General features: G+C 39.2%; 1 protein-coding gene across 2 annotated transcripts in view; it reads left to right on the top strand.

Annotated features, from left to right (window-relative positions):
• LOC126259639 (protein bric-a-brac 2-like) overlaps positions 1-20,898 on the top strand; it is a 114,547-nt gene extending 93,649 nt beyond the window's left edge. The window contains exons 8-10 of one of the 2 annotated variants that reach the window (XM_049956566.1): positions 13,073-13,210; positions 14,601-14,728; positions 20,640-20,898. In XM_049956566.1, the coding sequence (XP_049812523.1) occupies positions 13,073-13,210; positions 14,601-14,728; positions 20,640-20,670 (297 nt within the window). In that variant the 3' untranslated portion in view covers positions 20,671-20,898. Of the gene's footprint in view, positions 1-13,072; positions 13,211-14,600; positions 14,729-20,639 lie in introns of those variants that run through there. The other variant, XR_007546541.1, reaches the window with a different exon arrangement.
• The last annotated feature ends 369 nt before the right edge of the window (positions 20,899-21,267 follow it).

The following is a 21,267-nucleotide window of genomic DNA, read 5'->3' as shown; positions in this document are numbered from 1 at the left end:
TTTATGTGTCACAAATGCTCTATCGTGGTATTGCCATGCTTGCACAGTGGTGAATCCTATTTTCTGCTGGCATGTTAATGTGATGTTTGGTTTTAGCAAATCTAGGTACAACTCTTTCTTCTCAACACCTTGTTAGGAAGAGGGATGCACTGAGAAGTGACCTTCCTTTTGGCAGAGCTTATACAACTTGAGTACATTATAAAACACCTCCTCATAGAGCGAAGTGTTGTGATCTCTCATTCTTTCTCAGTGCAGTTGATTAGTAGTGTTCTGTGCTCTGGGTGTTCTGCCAAGTTGTCGTTCCCATTTTCTGCATAATATCTTCATGGCCTGTGAGTTTTACTGTTGTGTGTACTCACTGCCTGGACTCCAACTAAACTGTGAACTTTTGTTAGTCTCACGCTGCTCTTTATAGCCAGGTTCAGTTCATGATACCCACTTCCATGATGCTCTTTTGTTTTCTCTCATTCTTTCTCAGTGCAGTTGATCAGTAGTGTTCTGTGCTCTGGGTGTTCTGCCAAGTTGTCATTCCCATTTTCTGCATAATATCTTCATGACCTGTGAGTTTTACTGTTGTGTGTACTCACTGCCTGGACTCCAACTAAACTGTGAACTTTTGTTAGTCTCACACTGCTCTTTATAGCCAGGTTTAGTTCATGATACCCACTTCCATGATGCTCTTTTGTTTTCAGAGCTCGCAATGATATTCTGTGAAACACAAATTCTCTCGGTGTTTTCCAACTCTAAGGGATGTGACAACTAGTGAGATTTTAATAAATTGAGTGCTGACCCCAAGCATTATTTAAATTGAAACCTCTGTCCCTGTTTATTATGTTTTATGAAATCCTTATTTCAAAGACTCCTTAATTAATCTGTCCTGGAACTCAACATTTTCACCGAGGTATGGTTCTCATCATTTTTCATTTCATGACTGTATTCAAGGCAGTGCTCAATGACAGCTGATTTCCTTGTTCTTCTAGTCGCATGTGTTGCTGATGTTCCTTGCATTTAACCTTGACTGTTCTATAGACTGCCCCATGTAAGACAAGCCACAGTCACGTGGAATGTGATACACACCTAGCATTCAGAGACATAGATCTTTGAAAAGAGTTCTTTTTATCTTAGTTGAAAGGAGCAAAAGACACCGGGTGCCATGTTTCCTTAGGAGTCTACCCATCTTTCCAGATATTGGGCAGCATAAGGTAAATAAGGGATTTTTGGCTTCTCTTCCTCGGTCTCAGCCTGAATCTCTTTCTCAGGCATTCTTGATTTTGATGATCTGAGTACCCATCCCTCAGAACAATATTCATAGATGTTGAAATTCTCTGGTGAGGATCTCCTTGGGGGAGAAATGGAAACAGCAATTTGGCAGAACACCGGCAAGCACAGAAGCACACTGTTAATCAGTCATGCTGAAAAGCCCTGAGAGAGATCACAATATGTCACTCTATGGAGAGGAGATGTTCCACAAGATATACAAGTTGGATTAGATCCATCAAAGAAGAGGTCGACTTCTCAGTCCACTGATCTTCCTAATGAGGTATTGAGATGAACAAGTTTAACCTATGTTTGCTAAAATCAAGTACCACATTAACACATCATCGACAAGTAGGATTGTGCACTGTGCAGACCTGGCTCTAGTATATGAGAGAATTCGTGGCACCTGACAAATACTAGATGTCACTTCAAAAGAGCATCTTCAACACCGTCTATACGTGTCAGCTAAACTGTCTGCAGGCGCTTAGGAATGAATTGACAATACTATATGGACACAAGCAAAATCAATGCAATTGAAAATGTCAACATTTGGATGAGGATACAGTTGCTGCCAAATTTGGTGTCCACCCGAAAATTGCTCCTGTCAGCTCTTTGGAGCAGGTCACAGATTTTCTTCCACGGGAAGTAGAAAACATGCACATATTCATGCAAGCACAACTCACACACACACTCAGATGACCACTGTCTCTGACCACTGAGACTGGACTGTGAGCAACTGTGCCTGATGGGAGAAGCAATCAGTGGGTTGTGAGGGTAGAGAGGAGGCTGGTGCATTTGGGGCACAGACAGCAGGGTGGGGGGGGGGGGGGGGAGTGTAGTGCTACTTGTGAGAAAATGCAGGGATGTGGTGGGGATGGGATAGGGCTGCTAGGTGAAGGGAAGTTTGAGGTGGAGGGGGGGGGGGAGGCGGGGGATGTGAGCGGAAAAAGAGAGAATTAGAGGAGGGGGAAAAATAGTGGGTGCGATGGTGGAATATAAGGCTGTGTAGTGCTGGAGTGGGAACAGGTGGTATGTGAAGGACAGGGATTAGCGAAGGTTGAGGACAGGGAGGTTATGGAAATGTAGGATGTGTTGCAGGATATAGTTCCCACCTAGGCCTTGATAGGAAGGATCCAGATGGCACAGGCTGGGAAGCATTTATTGAAGGGAATAACTTTGTGCTGGGCAGCATGTTCAGGAGCTGGGTGATCCAACTGTCTCTTGGGCACAGTTCATTGGTGGTCATTCATGAGGACAGACAGCTTGTTGGTTATCACACGCCCATAGAACACAGTGGTTGCAGCTTAGTTTGTAGGTCACATGACTGCTTTCACAGGTTGTCTTGTCATTGATGGGATATGTGACGCCTGTGACTGAAATGGAGATAGATGGCAGTGAGAGAATGTATGGGACAATCTTGCAACTAAATCTGTTGCAAGGAAATGATCCATGAGGCAATGGTTTGGGAACAGGGGTAGAGTAGCAATGGAAAAGAATATTATGAAGGTTCAGTGGGCAGCGGAATATCACTGCGGGAGGGATGAGAAGAATAGTGGGTAGGATATTCCTCATTTCAGGAATGATGAGGGGTAATCGGAACACTCGTGCAGAATGTGATTCAGTTGCTGCAATAGTGGGTGATACTGAATTACAAGGGGAGTGCTCCTTAATGACCATATGATGGGAATGTGGTAGGTGGCAAGAGAGACAAGGCACAGGAGATCTGCTCATGTATAAGTTTAGGGGAGTAATTTTGGTCTGTGAAAGCCTCAGTGAGACCCTTGGTATATTTGGAGAGGGACTGCTTGTCACTGCAGATGTGACAACCGTGCTTGGCTAAGTTGTATGGAAGGGACTTCTCGGTATGAAATGAAATGGCTGACAACTGATGAAGTGCAGGTATTGCTTGATATGGACAGAGGTACTGATGTAGCCATCTGTGAAGTGGAGATCAGTATCGCGGAAGGTGGCTTGCTGGGTTGAGAAGGGCCAGGTGAAGCGAATGGGGTAGAAGGTGTTGAGGTTCGAGAAGAATGTGGATAGGATGTCCTCACCATCTGTCTGGATCACAAATCAATAAATCTGACCCAGGTGAGGGGTTTGGAATTCTGGTTGGTGAGGAAGGATTCCTCTAGATGGCGCATGAGTAAGTTGGCATAGGATGGTGCCATTTGGGGGCACATTGCTGTACCACGGATTTCTAGGAAGGAGATTGTAGATTTGGCATCAGTCGGGCATTGAAAAGAGTAGTGTTCAGTTGTGGCAAGGACAAGCATGGGTATTGGGGATGTTAGTGTACATGGAGGTGGCATTATCAGTGATCAGCAGGGCACCATGTGGCAAAGAAACAGGAACTGTGGAGAGTTCGAGGAGGGAATGATAAGTGTCTTTTATATAGAAGGGTAGGTTACGGGTGATAGGCTGAAAGTATTAACAAGAGGAGAGATTCTCTCAACCGGGACACTGTCACTAGCCACAATGGAGCATCCTAGGTAGTTGGACTTTAGGAAGTATGTAGAAGGTAGGAGTGTGGGGAGCGGTAGTGGTGAGGAGAGAGGCAGACTCTGAGAAGAGGTTGTGGGATGGGCCTAATGATTTGAGGAGAGACTGGAGATCCTGCTGGATTTCTGGAATGGGGTCACTGTTGCAGGGTGTGTTGGTGGACGAATCTGACAGCTGGCAGAATCCTTCCACCAGGTAATCCCTGTGGTTCAAAACAACAGTGGTGGAGCCTTGTCGACAGGTAGGATTATGAGGTCAGGATCAGATTTTAGCTGGTGAATTGCAGTCCTTTCTGCAGGTGTCACACTAGCTTCCATGGTGAGGTATTTGGGGAATGATGGTAAGGCAAGGCTTGAGGTTAAGAAATTCTGGAATAGTAACAGGGTGGTTTGGGGCAGGGAGGGTGGATCGCAGTTGGATGGAGGGGTGAACTGAGTCAGGCTGCTTTTGGTGGCTGAGACTGAACCTCTGGTTATGGCTGTGCATTTGCGTAAATACTGTTGGTGCAGAGCAATTTGGCATGGACTACTTGCAGGCACTTGACGTGGCAGAATGCAAGTAGTGCCATGATTTGTCGTGCGATGAGAACACCACCTGTTGGTGGAACAGGCGTCACTGTTTGCAGTCGCTGCTGCCATAGTTTCCTACGACAACAACCCATTAGTGTTGTTGTTCTGAACTGTTGTGTTTGGTTCTCAATGATACAATGCTGCCAGTCCTGAATTGTGGCTGTTGTCATCTAGACTTTTGTTTTTTTTCCTCAATGGAATGATGTCAACAGGCCCGTAATTTGGCAACCCCTCTGAAATGATCTGTATTGCTGGCAGACCATGTATCTGGATTTTCTCTTACATAAAAGGGGGAACAGTTTAAAATGTTGAATGTGTGTTTTCCGTTTGTATTATTTTGTCATTTCCTTTAGTTATTTAATCATCCTTGGCCGGACAGACACCCCAGTTTCCCCCTTTACCATCTCAGATAGTTTTTTAAAAAAAATATTCTTTGGATAATTAATTTTGAATATAACATCAAAATTATATATAATATATATCAGTAATTCATCTTAAACAGAAATTTTTATAATGTGAAAGCAGTTGCAGATCCCTGAATCTCACAAATATTTTCTATAGCTTCCTGTTTTTTAATTCCTATTGTTAATCAAAGAATTTTCCATCTACCTTTTTTAATTCATCATTATACACTATAAGATGGAGACAGACAGAGAGAGAGAGAGAGAGAGAGAGAGAGAGAGAGAGAGAGAGAGAGGGACGCTCCCCATGAAGGAATTATTCAAATGGGAAGGTAATCGATGGATGTGATGTACATGAACAGATGAACAATTATAATTTCAGGAAAACTGGATGCTTTATTCAACAGAAAAAGCTTCACAAATTGAACAAGTCATTAACATTTTGCTTCACCTCTGGATCTTATGCAAGCAGTTATTTGGATTGGCATTGATTGATGGAGTCATAGGGTGTCCTACTAAGGGATATTGTGCCAAATTCTGTCCAATTTGCATGTTATATTACCAAAATTCTGAACTGGTTGGAGGATTCTGCCCATAATTCTGCAAATGTTCTCAACTGGAGAGAGACCTAGTAACCTTTGTTGGCCAAGGTAGGGATTGGCAAGCATGAACACGAGCAGTAAAAACTCTTGCCGTGTGCAGGCGGGCATTATCTTGCTGAAATGTAAGTCCAGGATGGCTTGTCGTGAAGGGCAACAAAATGGGGCATATAATATTGCTGATGTACTGATGTGCTGTAAGAGTGCCCCAAATGACAACCAAAGGGGTCCTACTATGAAAAAATGGCAACCCAGACCATGGCTCTTGGTTGTTGGGTCATATGGTAGTGTATTCCACTCTATTTTAATTTTTTTAGTACTGGCTGGATAATGAATTAAGAGTTTTTGAATTGGAAATGTTTTATAACTTTTGACTGTGAAGTCATGAATGAAAGTTAATGAAATGCTTTTACGGTTGGCTGCAGAAGACACACCATCAAGCATACCTGAAATAAACTTTATAGGAAATTTAATAGTAAATGTGCTTGGTTGTATTTTCTTCTCAATGGGAAATTTTACCTCTTCTTTCTGCTGGGATGGCTGTCTTGAATACAGCCACTGTAGAAGTTGCTAATTGTTGACTGTGTCGTCTAATGAAGGGAACTCATGTTTCAATGTGGTAAGATGAAAAATTTGTCAAATAAATAGACAGGCACTGTAATTTACTCCACTTAATTTATTTATATTGACCCAAAATCCAATATTATTAACAAAACTGTTACAACACGAATAGTTATAAAATGTTCACAGCCTCTCTTCATCAAGACACACCACAGCCTTCTCCTTTTTTGCCAACTTAAAAAGAAAGTGACAGTCACATCTCTCTCTTATACGAGAGTTGTACCAAAAGTAAGGTTCCCAGTGAGCTACAGCCTCGAGGGAAGGTGCGAGGCTAAATCCGACAACAGTGCCATCCGTAGTGATTCCCCCAATCTTGAGCCCGCTGTCTGCGACTCACTACGTCACTCACTGTTGGCATGGCAGCCGTCAGAGGTGGAAATGTCAATGTCTGCTCCCACCAAGTGTTCAAGCAGTACTCCAGTTTCTCCACACATGGAAGTTACCGCCCGTGGAGATTCATTGTCAGCTGACTGAGGTTTATAGTGGAGAGTGCATGCCCGTTCTGCACGTCCGCAAATGGTGCAGGGCTTTTGCTGAAGGTCGCATGGAATTTCTCAATGAAGAATGGAGTGGAAAACTGCCGGTTTCTGATGTGATTGTCCAGAAGATCAACAGTGAGCTACGCAAAGATCACAGGGTCACTGTCTGTGAACTTGTTGAACACATTCCTGAAGCTTCCCAATCTTTGGGTTATCACAAGGTGTGTGCTCACTGGGTCCCCCGGATGTTGACTGACGGACACAAGGAGCATCGCCTTGACTGTGCTCACAAGTTTCTTCAATAGTGTGAGGGGGGAGGCAACAAGGAGAAGTTGTTGGACTCTATCTTCACGGGAGATGAAACGTGGGTTTTTCATTACATTCCCAAAACAAAACAACAGTCTCGTCAGTGGCATCACTCCGGTTTGCTGCCACCAAAGAAATTCAAGCAAATACAGTCAGCAGGAAAGGTTATGGCAACTGTGTTTTTTGATTGGGGGGGAGTACTCCTCATCAATTTAATGCAACCTGGGACAACAATAAACTCAGACAGATATTGTGAAACAATGACCAAACTCTGGCGAGAAATCCAGAATCACTGGAGAGGCCAACTGACAGAGGGAGTAGTGCTTCTTCACGACAACGCTTGACCCCACGTTGCTCGTCAAACACAGGAGCTTTTGAAGAAATTTGGGTGGACCATTATGCCCCATCCCCCGTACAGCCCGGACTTAGCCACCAGAGATTATCACCTCTTCCGCAAGCTAAATGAACTCTTAGATGGCAAACACTTCAAGAGTGATGATGAAGTACGACTAGAGGTCACACGCTTCCTCGGTTGGCGGGAGACTTCTTCGACATAGGAATACAAAAGCTGGAGCACCGTCTTCAAAAGTGTGTCGAAAAAAAATGGAGGTTATGTTGAAAAATAGACAAAAATGTAAGCTTTTTAACTATGTATAAATTAACAGCAAAAAGCAATGTCTTCTATTTGTAAAAAATATGGGAACCTTACTTTTAGTACAAACCTTGTAATAGCATCTCTGCTACAATGCATCACTTCCTTTTTTATCTTATGTATACCTCTTTGGAAGCATCTAGCAAGTGCCATTACTCCTGCTCCTACTGTGGACTGTGGATTCATATACATAGCACACAGTAAAAAAATTCCGTTTCTTATTAATTTAATAAAAAGTTATACATTTTTTACCCAGAGGGACAAGGTGCAGTCAGTCATCTGCTTTCATGGCCAAAGGGGTTAGAAACCTTTATTTTGGCTGTTCAAATGTTGGTATATTTGTCCATTATTCTTTAATATACTGTTTGACTAATATGTGTCAGCTATGTTGGAACCTAGTTTTTACCAAATTCTCTATATGTCATATATTTTACCAAAAATTTTCGTACACTATATTAAAATTACAAACAAAATGATTACTTCACACATATAAGGAAAATATTACAAATTTGTTTCATATCATCACATGCATTCAATTAAATATTTATCTTTATTTATTTATATGTATGACAATTCCATGTCTCTCCTTTAGTTTGAAATAAAAATTTACATTTTTTTCTGTCCTTTGTTTTTCTGTCATCATTGAGTAGTTGGCATGAGCTGGCTCCATTGTTTGAAGTTTGTCGTGGCTATTGTTTTCCACATCATGCAGAGCATTATTTGCCTGTATGTTGGAGTATGAACAGTTGACACTGTCCACTTAGGTAATTGTTTACATCTGCCTGTGGATTCCATAAACTACAAGAGTCCCCACTGCGTCGTAAGGCTGAAGAACCCTGCTGGATCAGTTATATGTAGATGAAATCATCGTTGACATTTTGGTGAGTTGTTCACCTTTCCATTAGCACACATGTGCCACTGTTCCACTCTTTCAGCTCAGCACTGCAGATTCACAGGTTTACAAACTATACATGAACAGATTTACAAAGATATAAAACAAATCAAACTCACACAAGTACAATTACAAGAAAATCCTATCTATATTGTAATTCAAGGCTCCTCATAATGAATTTTAGCTGACACCTTTATTTTTAGCTCTAAGAAAATTTTCTCATTTTTATTGCTTTCAGTATGTGGAGAATTTACTTCTCAAAATATTTACATGTCCCATAACAACATGAAAACTGATCTTATCATCAACACAATCAAGAGCAATTTCACTGCTACATGATGAAAAAAAGGCATAGGAATTACATCAAGCAACTTCTGTTTAAGAAGTTGGGTGACACATGATCTTGTTTGAAACTGGATCAGTGAAGTGTTTGGTCCTTCAGTAAAAAAATATTTGCTTGGAATGAATCTGTCACTCCATGCCTTGCTTGTTGTGGAAAATGCTCCTGCCCATTCTCCAAGCCTACAAGACCACCTCCTTGACGAATTTCAATTCATCAGGATCCAATTTGTGACTCCCAACACCACCCCATTACTCCAGCCTATGGACCAGTAGATTATTTCTAACTTTAAGAAGCTCTACACTAAATCACTCTTCGAGCAAAGTTGACTGAAGTACCAATCTCACTCTCGGAGAGTTTTGGAAATATACCATCAACATCATTGCCTGCGTCAAAATGATGGAAAATGCAGGGGAAGGGGTTACCAAGAGAACTCTTACTTCTGCTTGGAAAAAGTTTGCTATGTCTGTTGCATTGTTTCTATCCAAATTATTTTGAAAACAGACATGTCCTATTGAGGATTGTGAATTAACATCGTCGACTGTTAGCCATGTGATATAATTTGATCTAACATTATGTCCATTCACTGCAGTTGAGTTCAGTTGTACTACATGTGCAAACAAAGTTGAAACTCGGCGCTGTGGCTGATGGGAGTGCACTTCCCATTTGCAGTCGCTCCTGTCAGCCAGCGCGCCGAGTGTCAACTTTGATGTGGGAATAAATATATTGTTTTTGCGATGGTCGTATTGCCATCCTGTTGCAGTGCATTGTCATTTTCATTATCTAATACATTAGATTCTGATTCAGTATTTTCGTAAGCACTACCGTTAGTATTAATTTTCTCATTGACATTTGATTCCATTTTTACTGACAGTAAAAGGTATAACTGTAACTGAGTTTTGAAATATAACAGAAACTCATTAGTTGTGGAAAATTTCACTCAGGATATACATTCGCACCAAGATGGCGTCTCATTATCGTCACTGTTACACATATGAAACATGTTTTTTATTGTAATGAAAAACCAACCCTACCACAAATATTGTTGCTTGCAAAAAGGTTTTAAGCAGGTTAAGGATCAGAATAATGTAGCAAAATTGCTGTTGCATGCCATAATCATTGGAATATTCTTGATCCTACCTTTTGTTGATATCCTTCTGTTCACATTCACTAAAGTTCAATTACTTGTCCCTGGAGGAAATTTTCTTCAGTGTCCATGATGTTATTAAAATATTAAGTTACAAGTTCTCTCTACCGGTTGGTAGGACATGTTCTGAGGCATCAAGGGATCACAAATTTAGCATTGGAGGGCAGTGTGGAGGGTAAAAATCGTATAGGGAGACCAAGAGATGAATACATTAAGCAGATTCAGAAGGATGTAGGTTGCAGTAAGTACTGGGAGATGAAGAAGCTTGCACAGGATAGAGTAGCATGGAGAGCAGCATCAAACCAGTCTCAGTACTGAAGACCACAACAACAACAGTTCTCTCGTAATACATTATTAACTAAACTCTGTCCGAACAGTCCTTGGAGGCCCAACAGTACTGACCGACTTCCGTATCATCCTCAGCTCGAAGGCGTCACTGGATGCAGATATGGAGAAGCATGTGGTCAGCACACCTCTCCTGGTCATTGTCAGTTTTTGTGACAGGAGCCCCTACTTCCCCATCAAGTATCTCCTCAATTGGCCTGACAAGGGCTGAGTGCACCCCACTTACCAACAGCACTTGGCAGACTGGACAGTTCCCCATCCAATTGCTAGCCAAGCCCAACAGCACTTCACTTTGATGATCTGACAGGAACTCGTGTTACCGTTGTCGTGAGGCTGTTGGCACATAATAGATTGCACCTCTCACAGATTAGTTGAGTATTAATCGCCATCTTAATGTGCAGGATCAGGAAAAATATTCTATACAAACTGTTGGCTTTGGCCAGTGACATAATGTTCATTGCTGATGTCATGTCACCTTTTGGTGCATATATTCACAGTATTGTTGTTAGTTGGCGAAGCTAGTGAATGTAATGTTAAAAAAACCAGACTGTGGTGACAGACTGATCTGTAGCTTCACCTGAGGTCTATTAGATTGGAAAGTGATATTGGTTGTGAGTGGTGATGTCAAAAAACGTGATATTAAAGAAGTCTGGTTGTGCTCACAAACTGATGCGTAGCTGAGCCAAGTTAAAAAATAAATAAATAAATAAAACAATTGTCAGTAACATCATGTTATAGTCGCACATTGCTTACTGCATTTGTCGCATGTTTCAAATGTCACTGGTCAATGTCAGTGACTTGAACTGAATATTCCTCGACATCAGCACTGCATTTCATGAGCATCGACATCAGCACTGCATTTCATGAGCATATACAGAGCTTCAGAAATACTGAGTGTCACGGGGTTTTAACTTACAGAGATGATTACAGTGAGTAGGGAATGCTATTTAGTATCCATTTGAAAAAGACTACTTCAGCACCACTTCGATGGAAGCTTATTCCTTGTGTCAGAAGCTTATTCCTTGTGTCTCATGAGACATTGTGTGTTGAGTGTGAATTACACCTAAGGAAAAAATGCCAGGTGGGGCAATTGAAACTACCCACAATGGACATAGTCTTTAACCCATGACATAATTAAGCAGTGGCATATGACATACATTCACAAACAGAAGGAACAAAATACTGATACTTGTTTTGCATCGATAGTATATTTGGGGTTCATCTTGTGAGTCATTTATGTCCACCATTGTAAATGCTTCAGTTAGTCTAGCTAAATGAAGAGCATTTAATGTGTGACTATTACAAGGATATATCTATTCAATCTGTATGTGCAGGGCATCAATACAAAATATAAATAATTGAAATAACGTTGCTGGGATGAAGAATATTCAACACTGCAGTATTTTAAAATATTTGAAGGCACACAAATCATCATTGGGACATTTGGGTCAGAATTTAATTTGAATTACTCTCAGCCAGAAATTAAATTACAAATTAGCATAAACAATCTCGAAAGAAACAAAAGCTACAGCCTCCTAATATGCACCTATTACAAAGTGCAAAAAACCATGAATATTTCATCTACATTACATTCTTGCATGGTTGGTGGGGGGAAGGGAGGTGGCTGTTGGCAGTCACTATCACACTCTTTGTTGTAGACTCCCCCTGCATATTTTGTAACAAATATGTACATAATATGCATCAAAATACTGGCCTATGTCAGTTATCTAATGTAGATTCTCAGAATTTACCTTGCAATTTCAGTTTTTATGGTGAAATGTTCGTCAAAAAAGCATTAAATACAGTGCGAATGTAAACATTAGGTGATGCCATAGGTCAGCCTATTGCCACAACTTTTAATTCACAACCACAGTATCATCTTAAACCTAACATAGAACGTGGGCTATGCCATAGATCAGTCGCCACAGTCAAGAATTCATGGTGTGGTGGGGTCCAATATCACCCACTAGCTCCTTTTAATTCACTGCAATTTTGTGTAAATCAACATTTTCCTTTTGGCAACAGCATTCATTTACGGTTGCGAGCTTTCCGAGTGAGCGCTGAATCATGACGACTTCTCAACGGAAACATGTCATATTGCTCGGTGGTTCAGCTCTCCATTGCAAAGGATCACGGTAGTGAGACCATAGAGACATCTATCGGTTTGCTGTCCTTCGCAAAGGATCATGTTAGTGAGACCATAGAGACATCTATCGGTTTGCTCAGTGATAGAGCATCCCCATACCAGAAAGCCCTAAATGCCTATCAGCACATTGCTTCCGTGTTTATCATCTTACATATACCTCCTTGAAAACATAAAGCAAGTGCCATTACACCAGATGAAAGTCAGGTTGGTATTCCACCACTGTCCAGAGCTCTCCATATGCGTCTTCAGCCTGACTAGAGCAGAATTATCTTCAATAATGAGTCCTGCTTCAGAGTGAACCCCAGTTTACCAGCGAAAATGTGTATGGAGACGGTCCGAACTTTGGAGGTGTGCCAAGCTATCACCAGACGTATGGCACAACAACAAGGAGTGATGGTCTGGGGTGCCATTTCTTTTCATAGCAGATCCATTTGGTTGCCGTATTCTATGCCTTGTTTTGTCACCTTTCATGGAAAGCACTCCTGGGCTTACATTTCAGCAAGACAATGCCTGCTGACACAAGGTGAGATTTTCTACTGCGTGTCTTCATGGTTGTCAAACTCTACCTTAGCCAGCAATGTCACCAGATCTCTCCCCAATCGAGAACGTTTGGAGCATTATGGACAGGGCTCTCCAACCAGCTAAGGACTTTGATGGTCTAAGGTGCCAGTTGGACAGAACTTGGCACGATATCCCTCAGTAGGACATCCAACAACTATGTCAATCAGTACCAAGTTGACCAGCTGCCTGCACGAGGGCCAGAGGTTAACAGAGTGTTGGTCTCTGTGCTAATTCTATTGCTCTTTGGTTTTTCAGGTTCCGAAAACTGCCATCTGGAGAAGGTTGCAAGAAGCACAGAAAATGCCATCAAAGAACCATGACCAAACTGCTGAGACTGGAGTTAACACAGCAATGGAATCAATACAAGAGCAACCAGAATTTTCTTTTCATGACGTAGGTCACACATATATATGAGGAATAAAGTTTAATTATCACCTCCAAAAAATAAAATAATTTAATTAAATTTTAGTTTATTTGCAGTTAACATGTCTGCGGTCCTGTTACATGCCTCTAGCTGTGTAGGTACTGTGGCACAAGGATTTTAACGTTTACCTTGACTGCAAACAAATACCTTCAAGCAATTAGCCTACATAACTTTATTTCATGAAGGTGGTAACTCTCATATAATATCATGGATAATTTAATCAGAAATGTAGATATATCATACTTCTGATCTCTTTACAGGCTTGTGCCTTCAAAATTATGCAGAAATGAACCCACAAGTCATACACAATTCATAATGCGTTTTACAACAGCCGATACAAAAATTACAAAATATAGTGACTGCACAACTTGCCAAAGAGTCTGTAGGCACTGAGACACAGTCAAAGATAATTTTGTTTAGTAAATTTCATGTTGCTAGTATTCTGTTGCAACATATTTATTCCTTGTAGCAGTAAGTATTAAAAAATTAAGTAAAATGTTTGAAAACATTACTGGGCTCATTTCAAAGGTGTTCACTATTTTACAACAATGAACTACAAAAAGAAATGAAGAAAGGCATCACCTCTCTTATTGATAATTGATATATGGCCTTTATCACACAAAACTAATTAACTTTAAGCTCTCCATTCTTTTTCAGTGTAAGTAAACACACACACACACACACACACACACACACACACACACACACACACACACACAGAGAGAGAGAGAGAGAGAGAGAGAGAGAGAGAGAGAGAGAGTCATTGTTTTTGCTGTTGTGGACCTCAGTGCAAAGACTGGTTTGATGTTCCTCTTCAAGCCAGTGTATCATGTGCAGGCCCCTTCATAGCTGCATAACTACTGAAACCTACACCCATTTTAACATGCTTACTGTAGTCAAACCTTGATATCCTACCCGTGTCTGGCTATCCAGATTTACGCATCCGGCCATCCAGATTCAGGTTTTCTGTTATTTTCCTAAATTGCTCCAGGCAAATGCCAGGGTGATTCCTTTGATAGGACATGGCCAATTTCCTTCGCCTTGACACAATCTGAGCAAGTTCTCCCTTGCAAATGACCTCGATGTCGAAGGGACATTAATCACAATCTTCCTTCCTTCCTTGCTCTCCCTCTACAATGTTTAACCCTACACACTTACCTCCAATACTAAACTGATAATTCCAAGATGCTTCAGGATGTATCCTATCAGCGAATCCTTGCTTTTTCTGTGAACGTAATGGTAACATAGTCCAAATTATATTGGTTCTTAGGTTGAAAATCAGTTGGAAATTTCTTTCCCTCAAAGTTATTTATTAATTAGTACATGAGCTACAAGTAAATGCTTTTTTTCTTTTCTTAGGTTTCAACACAGATACCTGTGACATACATTGATGAATCAGATTTCCATGAAACATCCCTCATTATACTAACCACTGACATGGACAATGGTGTAGAATTACAAGAGCAAAATAATCTGCTGATGGAAAGGTAATGAGCTACAGTGAAACAGGTGCTGTAGTATAAGTTTTTATTAGTTAAAGAAACTCTTAATGTAAGAACAACAAAATGTATCAAAAGTCACCTTTCAAATTTTATTTTCACATAACAAATTCAGTTTTTAACATTTTTTCCACTAAGGTTCATAATTCTTTATTCCTTCTACTTTCAACAATGATGTACAGCAGTTTTCATGGAAATTTTATGATGTACCTGTATATATATATATATGTAGAACATCAGGAGAGGTCAATTAATCCTGATAATTTATAAAATATTTCCCTTTTGTAATTATAAAAGTACTTGCATTGCATTTTTCTTTTGTCAACTGTGTTTTTTCTTTTGTCAGCTGTGTTTCATGTATTGGTGTTATTACTCTCCCCATCAGTTAGTGTTGTATTTTCTTTTTTTCTTTTTTTTCTGTAAAGGGGTTTTTCGGATGAGGTTTTACTAATGAAGAGGTTTTTCAAATACTGAATCACACTTACTGGGTTCAGATGGTGATTTTCTGACAGAGACAGTGGATGTTAAAAGATAATGAGACTGAGGAGGAGTTACTGTCTTCAGAAGTCTCTCCATGTCAGTTCTCCCTGTTGCAGTTTGAGAGTCAAGTGCCATAACAACAGTGAAGATGGCAGCAAGAGATAGAATGGAATGGGAGTTTGTTAGCACACTGTTGTGTGGAAGAAGGACTGCTTTTGAATGTCTTGAAGGAGGCACAAGGGCCCATTGCATATGCATGCTACCAAGTAGATAACTCCATCATCAGTGCCTTCTGACTTTTTTCATTGATGCTGTATATTCTTAAAGAAACCACACAGAATCAAATGCTCAGAATGAAATGAAAACATCCTTTGACTGTGTCATTTAAAGAATTGGAGGCAGTCACTGCTATTCTATATGCTAGACGCGTTTCCTTCGATCTTCTTTGGTTGCACTCCTCCGCTTTGATGCGAAGTCATCTTAAGCTCAAATAAATATTGGCAAAATAGAATGTATAAAGGTAACAATACCATTGACATCTGTGAGAAACAAAAACATCATCTGTGGAAAATGAATACAAAAATGCTTGGAAACAAACAAGTAAAATAAAGAATAAGTGTTAGAACCTTTTGAAATAGGTCACATTGCTGAATAGAGAAAAAGCAACATTTTTGTTCCCACAACAGTAAGCTAAAGGTGTTAGAACTTTGAGCGAAAGATTTGATTGAAATGTGTACACACTGCATAAATGAAAAGAACAAATATTGATCTTATCTTCACCCTTTCAGATATAAATTTTTTTCTGGATGAAGAAAAATTATTCTTTATGTGGTCATACTCCTAGGTGATTTTTTAATATTTTATATGCAAGATTTATGGAAAAATATGCACCCATTTTCAAAACATACTTTGTACACGTGGCTTGGTTTTGTGGACTAAAATAACTAATCATGAAATATTCTCTGTGGCAGTAAACAGTAAAATGATCATTCAGTAATTGCCCTGCAAAAACAACAACAATTTTCGATTATACAGTGGAATATAGCAAAACAACCACATCTGTGTATTCTGGTGGTTGTGAGCTGTTACACACTGCTACACTGACTTGCTGATATTTTCATACTAATGCCCAAGAGTTGGCAGCACTTGTGCATAATGGAAAGGTAGAACATTCAGAAACGTGTGCATCAGATTTCCATTGGGAAAAATACTTTTGTTGCAGCTAAGACACAGTAAAAATTAATGTGTACAATTGTAGCCAGAGAGTCTGAATGGGTTAACTGAGTTGTAGATTTTTAATATGAATCTCATTATAGTTTAGATAGCCACTTCCAACTGTTTTTGGGATATTCAGTTCATCTGTTTTGTGATGCTACACTTGAGTTATTGAAATCAATTTAACAGCGGTCAGAAGGGATAGGTTGCTACTCACCACATAGAGGAGTCACAAACAGGCACAATGAAAAAGAGTGCTAGACATATTCAGCTATCGGACTAAGTACTTCATGAAATGTAGACAACAAAACGCTCACACATAAAGTACAACCTACACACAAATAGTGTAGCTGAATTCTTTTTCATTGTGCCTGTTTGCCACACCACACTCCCGTTGTTGTTATTCCAGCCTGTATATTCCATTGTCTGAAATGAATTTAAGTAACTTGTCCGTGGATTCTTGACAAAACATCATAATTATTTTAGAAGAAGCAAAGTTTTTTTGATGTATCTTGAACTTCTACTGCACCTGACCTAGTTTTCAAGTTCCTAGCCCATTTTTTAGTTTTACACCATTGCAAAGATGTTATTAATGCACAGCATTTTTCAACTGTTCTTGCATCACTCGCAGCTCATGAGTATTTATAATAAATGTATAAAGGAGAAGTGGGGCTAGTAACTGAATAAATGGAGAGGGTGGGAAATCAGTTGGCTTTTTCTTTAATAATTTTGGTAGTACTAGGGAATGAACAAACTGGGTTTAATCAGTTCAAGAGGAGTTGGGAATGATTCTTCAAGTTTTTTTTTATAATCAGTTATTTCGAGACCTCCAAGTATTTGTGTTCTAACCCAAACAGAGGACTGCAATATCTGTTAAAATTAATATCTTCTTTACACTGGATTCAGTTTTGTACAATTTTGAGCATCTGTAGGGCTCTTTCAATCTATTGCAGACTCAACACCATGTTTTTCCTTTGAAGTAGGAGCCACACTCCACTTTTATTCCTCTGAGACAGCTTGGTTCAGAAGAATAGTTCATCACTGCATATTTTGTTGGTTTCCAAACATACATATTCTGATAGATTAGCTGTCAAAAAACAACATATCATTTTTTGGCTATCCTTTGGGATACTGCTGTATGGAATACGAGAGACTTTCTTTTCTTAGTTTTGTTGTAGATTACAGAATATTTGGTGCATAAAGCTACAATTTTGTAAAAAAAAAAAAAAAAAAAAATGTTCATTTTACCACCTGGTAAATATACTTTCTTCTAAATTTGGTATTTTAGTTTTTAGTCATTTTCCTATGTAGGTGTTTGTTCTTTGTAATAATATTGCTGTTATTTCTCATACCAAAACCAATGGCTGCATGACAGTTTAGCTAGCCTGAAAACATCAAATTTCACCACCTGAAGATGAGAATGTAATTGTCCAATTGCATCTCATCAGAAAAAAAATCCATTGTTGTAAACGAGCTATTTTCCATGTGCACATATAAAGAAAAACAACAGTAAACAAAGATTGAAAGAAAAGTTTAAATCTGTATTACTAAAACACTATCCAGGAAACCGGCACCAGTTGCGGTGTAAGGACAGCATAAATTCGATTTTCAATATTTCGCGTAGTTATTGACTGAATGTAAAAAATTTAAAGTGCTGCTATAATCTATTCATTAAGAGGTATAATGTTAATAGTTTAACACAATAAGATACGTACTAATGTTAGAAACTGTGTGTTCATCTCGAGGCAGTGTAACATGACATGCAAACACCCAGATATCATTCATTCAGTATCTGAGAATGGGAGCTCTTACTGACTTCCAACAAAATTTACCCATAATTTCAAACATTTACTCAGTGGCACCTCCCACAAAATGATAAAATGGAAAAAAAATTATTGCTTACTACATTTTCACTGGTCATACAATAAAATGGCATAATCAGACATGACAATTTAATTTATTACTTCTTTGCTACTAACTTAATTCACAGCACAGTTTTCAGACAGTATCCACATATTCCACTGAATGTATCTGCAAAATTATGTCATTGTATGACACATACTTCAGGTGTTACAATGTCACAAACATTTAGATTTGCTTAAAGTGCCATGCAGAAAATGTGATACAGGCCGATGACCTCAGCAGTTTGGTCCCATAGGAACTCACTTGGATGGCACACAGCTCAGAAGATATGATGATGTAAACATTCAGGTGTATGAAAAACTAGTTTTGTTTGAAATGGGGCTCCCATTTCAAGCCTTCTCTGACTGTTAATAAGAATGATAAAATTACAGGGAAATAGAATGGCTGGCTGTTAGAAAAGGAGGTGAAATTACTATTACTGCATATAGAAGTATACAAATAGTAATCTCAGATTTCGGAACTGTGTTTTCTTTCTTCAAGGAAGAAAGGGGGTCAGTCAGGAAGGATAGGAAAGGGTGTGGAAGGGGGGAACCTGCTGTAAGAATAAAGGTAGGCAAAGGTGGAAGTGAAGGTATCACAGAGAGTACAAGGTCAAAGATAATACAGTAGTCAACACAATGGTAGATTCACTTAAGAGATAATAAAAAGGTGAGATTAAGAAGGTAGGTTACAAGAGAAAGAGAAATGAAAAGTGGATAGAATAATGAAATTAATAAATAGGAAGAAAAAATTTGATGGGAAAATGAGAAAATACATTAGGAAGTAATTGAGTAACTAATGCATTTGTGTCAAAGAAAAATTCAGTCAAGAAAACTAATAAATTATTAGACAGAATTGCTGGTCAGCACTTATCGTAAGGAGGTGAAATATGTAGTACTGCCAGTAGACTTATGTAAAAAAAGTGACACACTACACTGCCTTTTGGAATTACTAGTTCAGGAATGAAAGGCATATCAGTTGGGGAAGGTTAAAAAGGAAGGGCAAGTCACTCAGACCCCAGGAGACAAGAGAGAGACACTTGTGGTGAGGATGAGAGTAAGCCAGATATGAGTAGTTAATGTAGGCTATACCCAAGAGGGTGGCAGAATGAATAACGACACGTGCTGGAGAATGTGTTCCCATTTCTGGAGTTAATGGAAATTAGTACTGGGTAGGAGAATTCAGATGGTACTTGTGATATGATAGGCACTCTGGTCTTTTCAGTCATGCTGTTGAGTGTCCTCAGCAACTGGGTACCGCATGTCTCCAAGATGGACAGTAGTTAACAACTAATAGTTTAAGTCTTTATCTCACAAAGGCTTTTATTGTGCGATTTCAAACAAGCAAAAATGATGTGTCGCCCCAAGTAGTAGACATTAGTGGCCACATAATAAATGAAAACCCCCTGTATAAAATTTCTTAGAGTACAGTTGGTTAACACTTTAAAACACAGTAATGCCTGCACAGATGATTCAGAATATCAGTTCAGTGTGTTTTCTCTTAACAGACTTTCTTGATTACTACCCTAATTACACCTCAGACTTTCTTGATTAAGACCCTAATTACACTTATTTTTTTCCAGTTGTTCCCCATATTCTTCCAAATGGAGGAACCCAGAAAGTAATGCAGAGAAAACTTTATGTTTGTGCCCATTCTGTTTCCACATGGTGAGAGGAACTGTTTCTTTGGTTCCTATTTGTATACTGTTATAGCTTTATTTTACAGAGCAAATACTGGATTATAACTCATTATCTGGAATATCCTTTCTTTGTGCTTGTGCAGCAAGGTATGCAGGGAGCTTCAGGTGCCTGGAAAATAGGAGGTAGATTCTGACAGACCGAGAAAGTAGGTGGTCCGTGGCTGGAGAGGTCAGTTGTAAGTTGCATTTCGCATGAAAGCAACACTTCCAGATTTGAGTCCCAGTCTGGCAACAAGAGAATTTTTACATTCATTTTCAGGGGACATCTGCATGGAAGAGTCATCTCAAATGACACATTTCAATGGCCTATCCATTTATGAAGTTAACGGAAAATTTTACGTAAAATAAAGTAATAAAGGACAGGCAACCACTCACCTATAGCTAACTGATGTGTTGTGCACAAAAACGAACAGCAGTAAAAAGAATTTACATTAGCTTTCGAGCTCTTGATCTTTCTCCAGTAGAAGTCAACACACATACACACACACACACACACACATACAGAGCTGTAGTGAGACTGACTCTGTAACTCAAGTCTTTCAATTATGCCAATAATGCACCAAAAAACTGTTATTCTTTACTCTGGTTTTTTTTCTGTTTTAGGCAACAGGAAGAGGGGTGTGCCAAGAAATAGATATAGAAGTCTGAGTTAACCATGAAGAACAGAAGCTGTTGTCTTTTTATTAATGTCTACACACAAAAATGTATGACTTTAGGAATATTTGTATAGCTTTAAGGTGATGACTGAGTAAATACAAATTTTCTAATAATATTTTGTAACACAAAAATATGTATTTTTCAGTAATGAAGATGCAGTTTTCCTTTGTCCTAATGTTTGTTAGATCTGTGTCATTTTAAACAATGGAATGTAAAAACCTCTACACACAGTTTATTTCATTTATTCATGTAGTACCCATTTTCTCACACTCATGATACAATGGATAATATAATTTTTTGTCAGTATTTACAAGATGACATTGTATATTAAGTAAAAGTATCCCCTTATTCTCACAGCAGGTGAGACCCCTCTCAACGTAGAGTCTGAGTAACCTGACCTTACTTCTTCAACTAATCCTTTTTACTTCCTTTTTCTAAAAGCTATATATAGTATTTTCTTTCATTTTTAACTAGATGAAACACTTTTTTGTCTTCTTTTACAAAACTTTTTTAGTTTGTGTGACATAGGTTTTGGGTTGCTGGCCCATTTTTCGGTACACAGATTCCAAAGATG

Source organism: Schistocerca nitens, chromosome 5 (genome assembly GCF_023898315.1).
Source record: "Schistocerca nitens isolate TAMUIC-IGC-003100 chromosome 5, iqSchNite1.1, whole genome shotgun sequence".
NCBI lineage: Eukaryota > Metazoa > Arthropoda > Insecta > Orthoptera > Acrididae > Schistocerca > Schistocerca nitens.
This window is presented reverse-complemented; position numbering and strand designations above follow the sequence as displayed.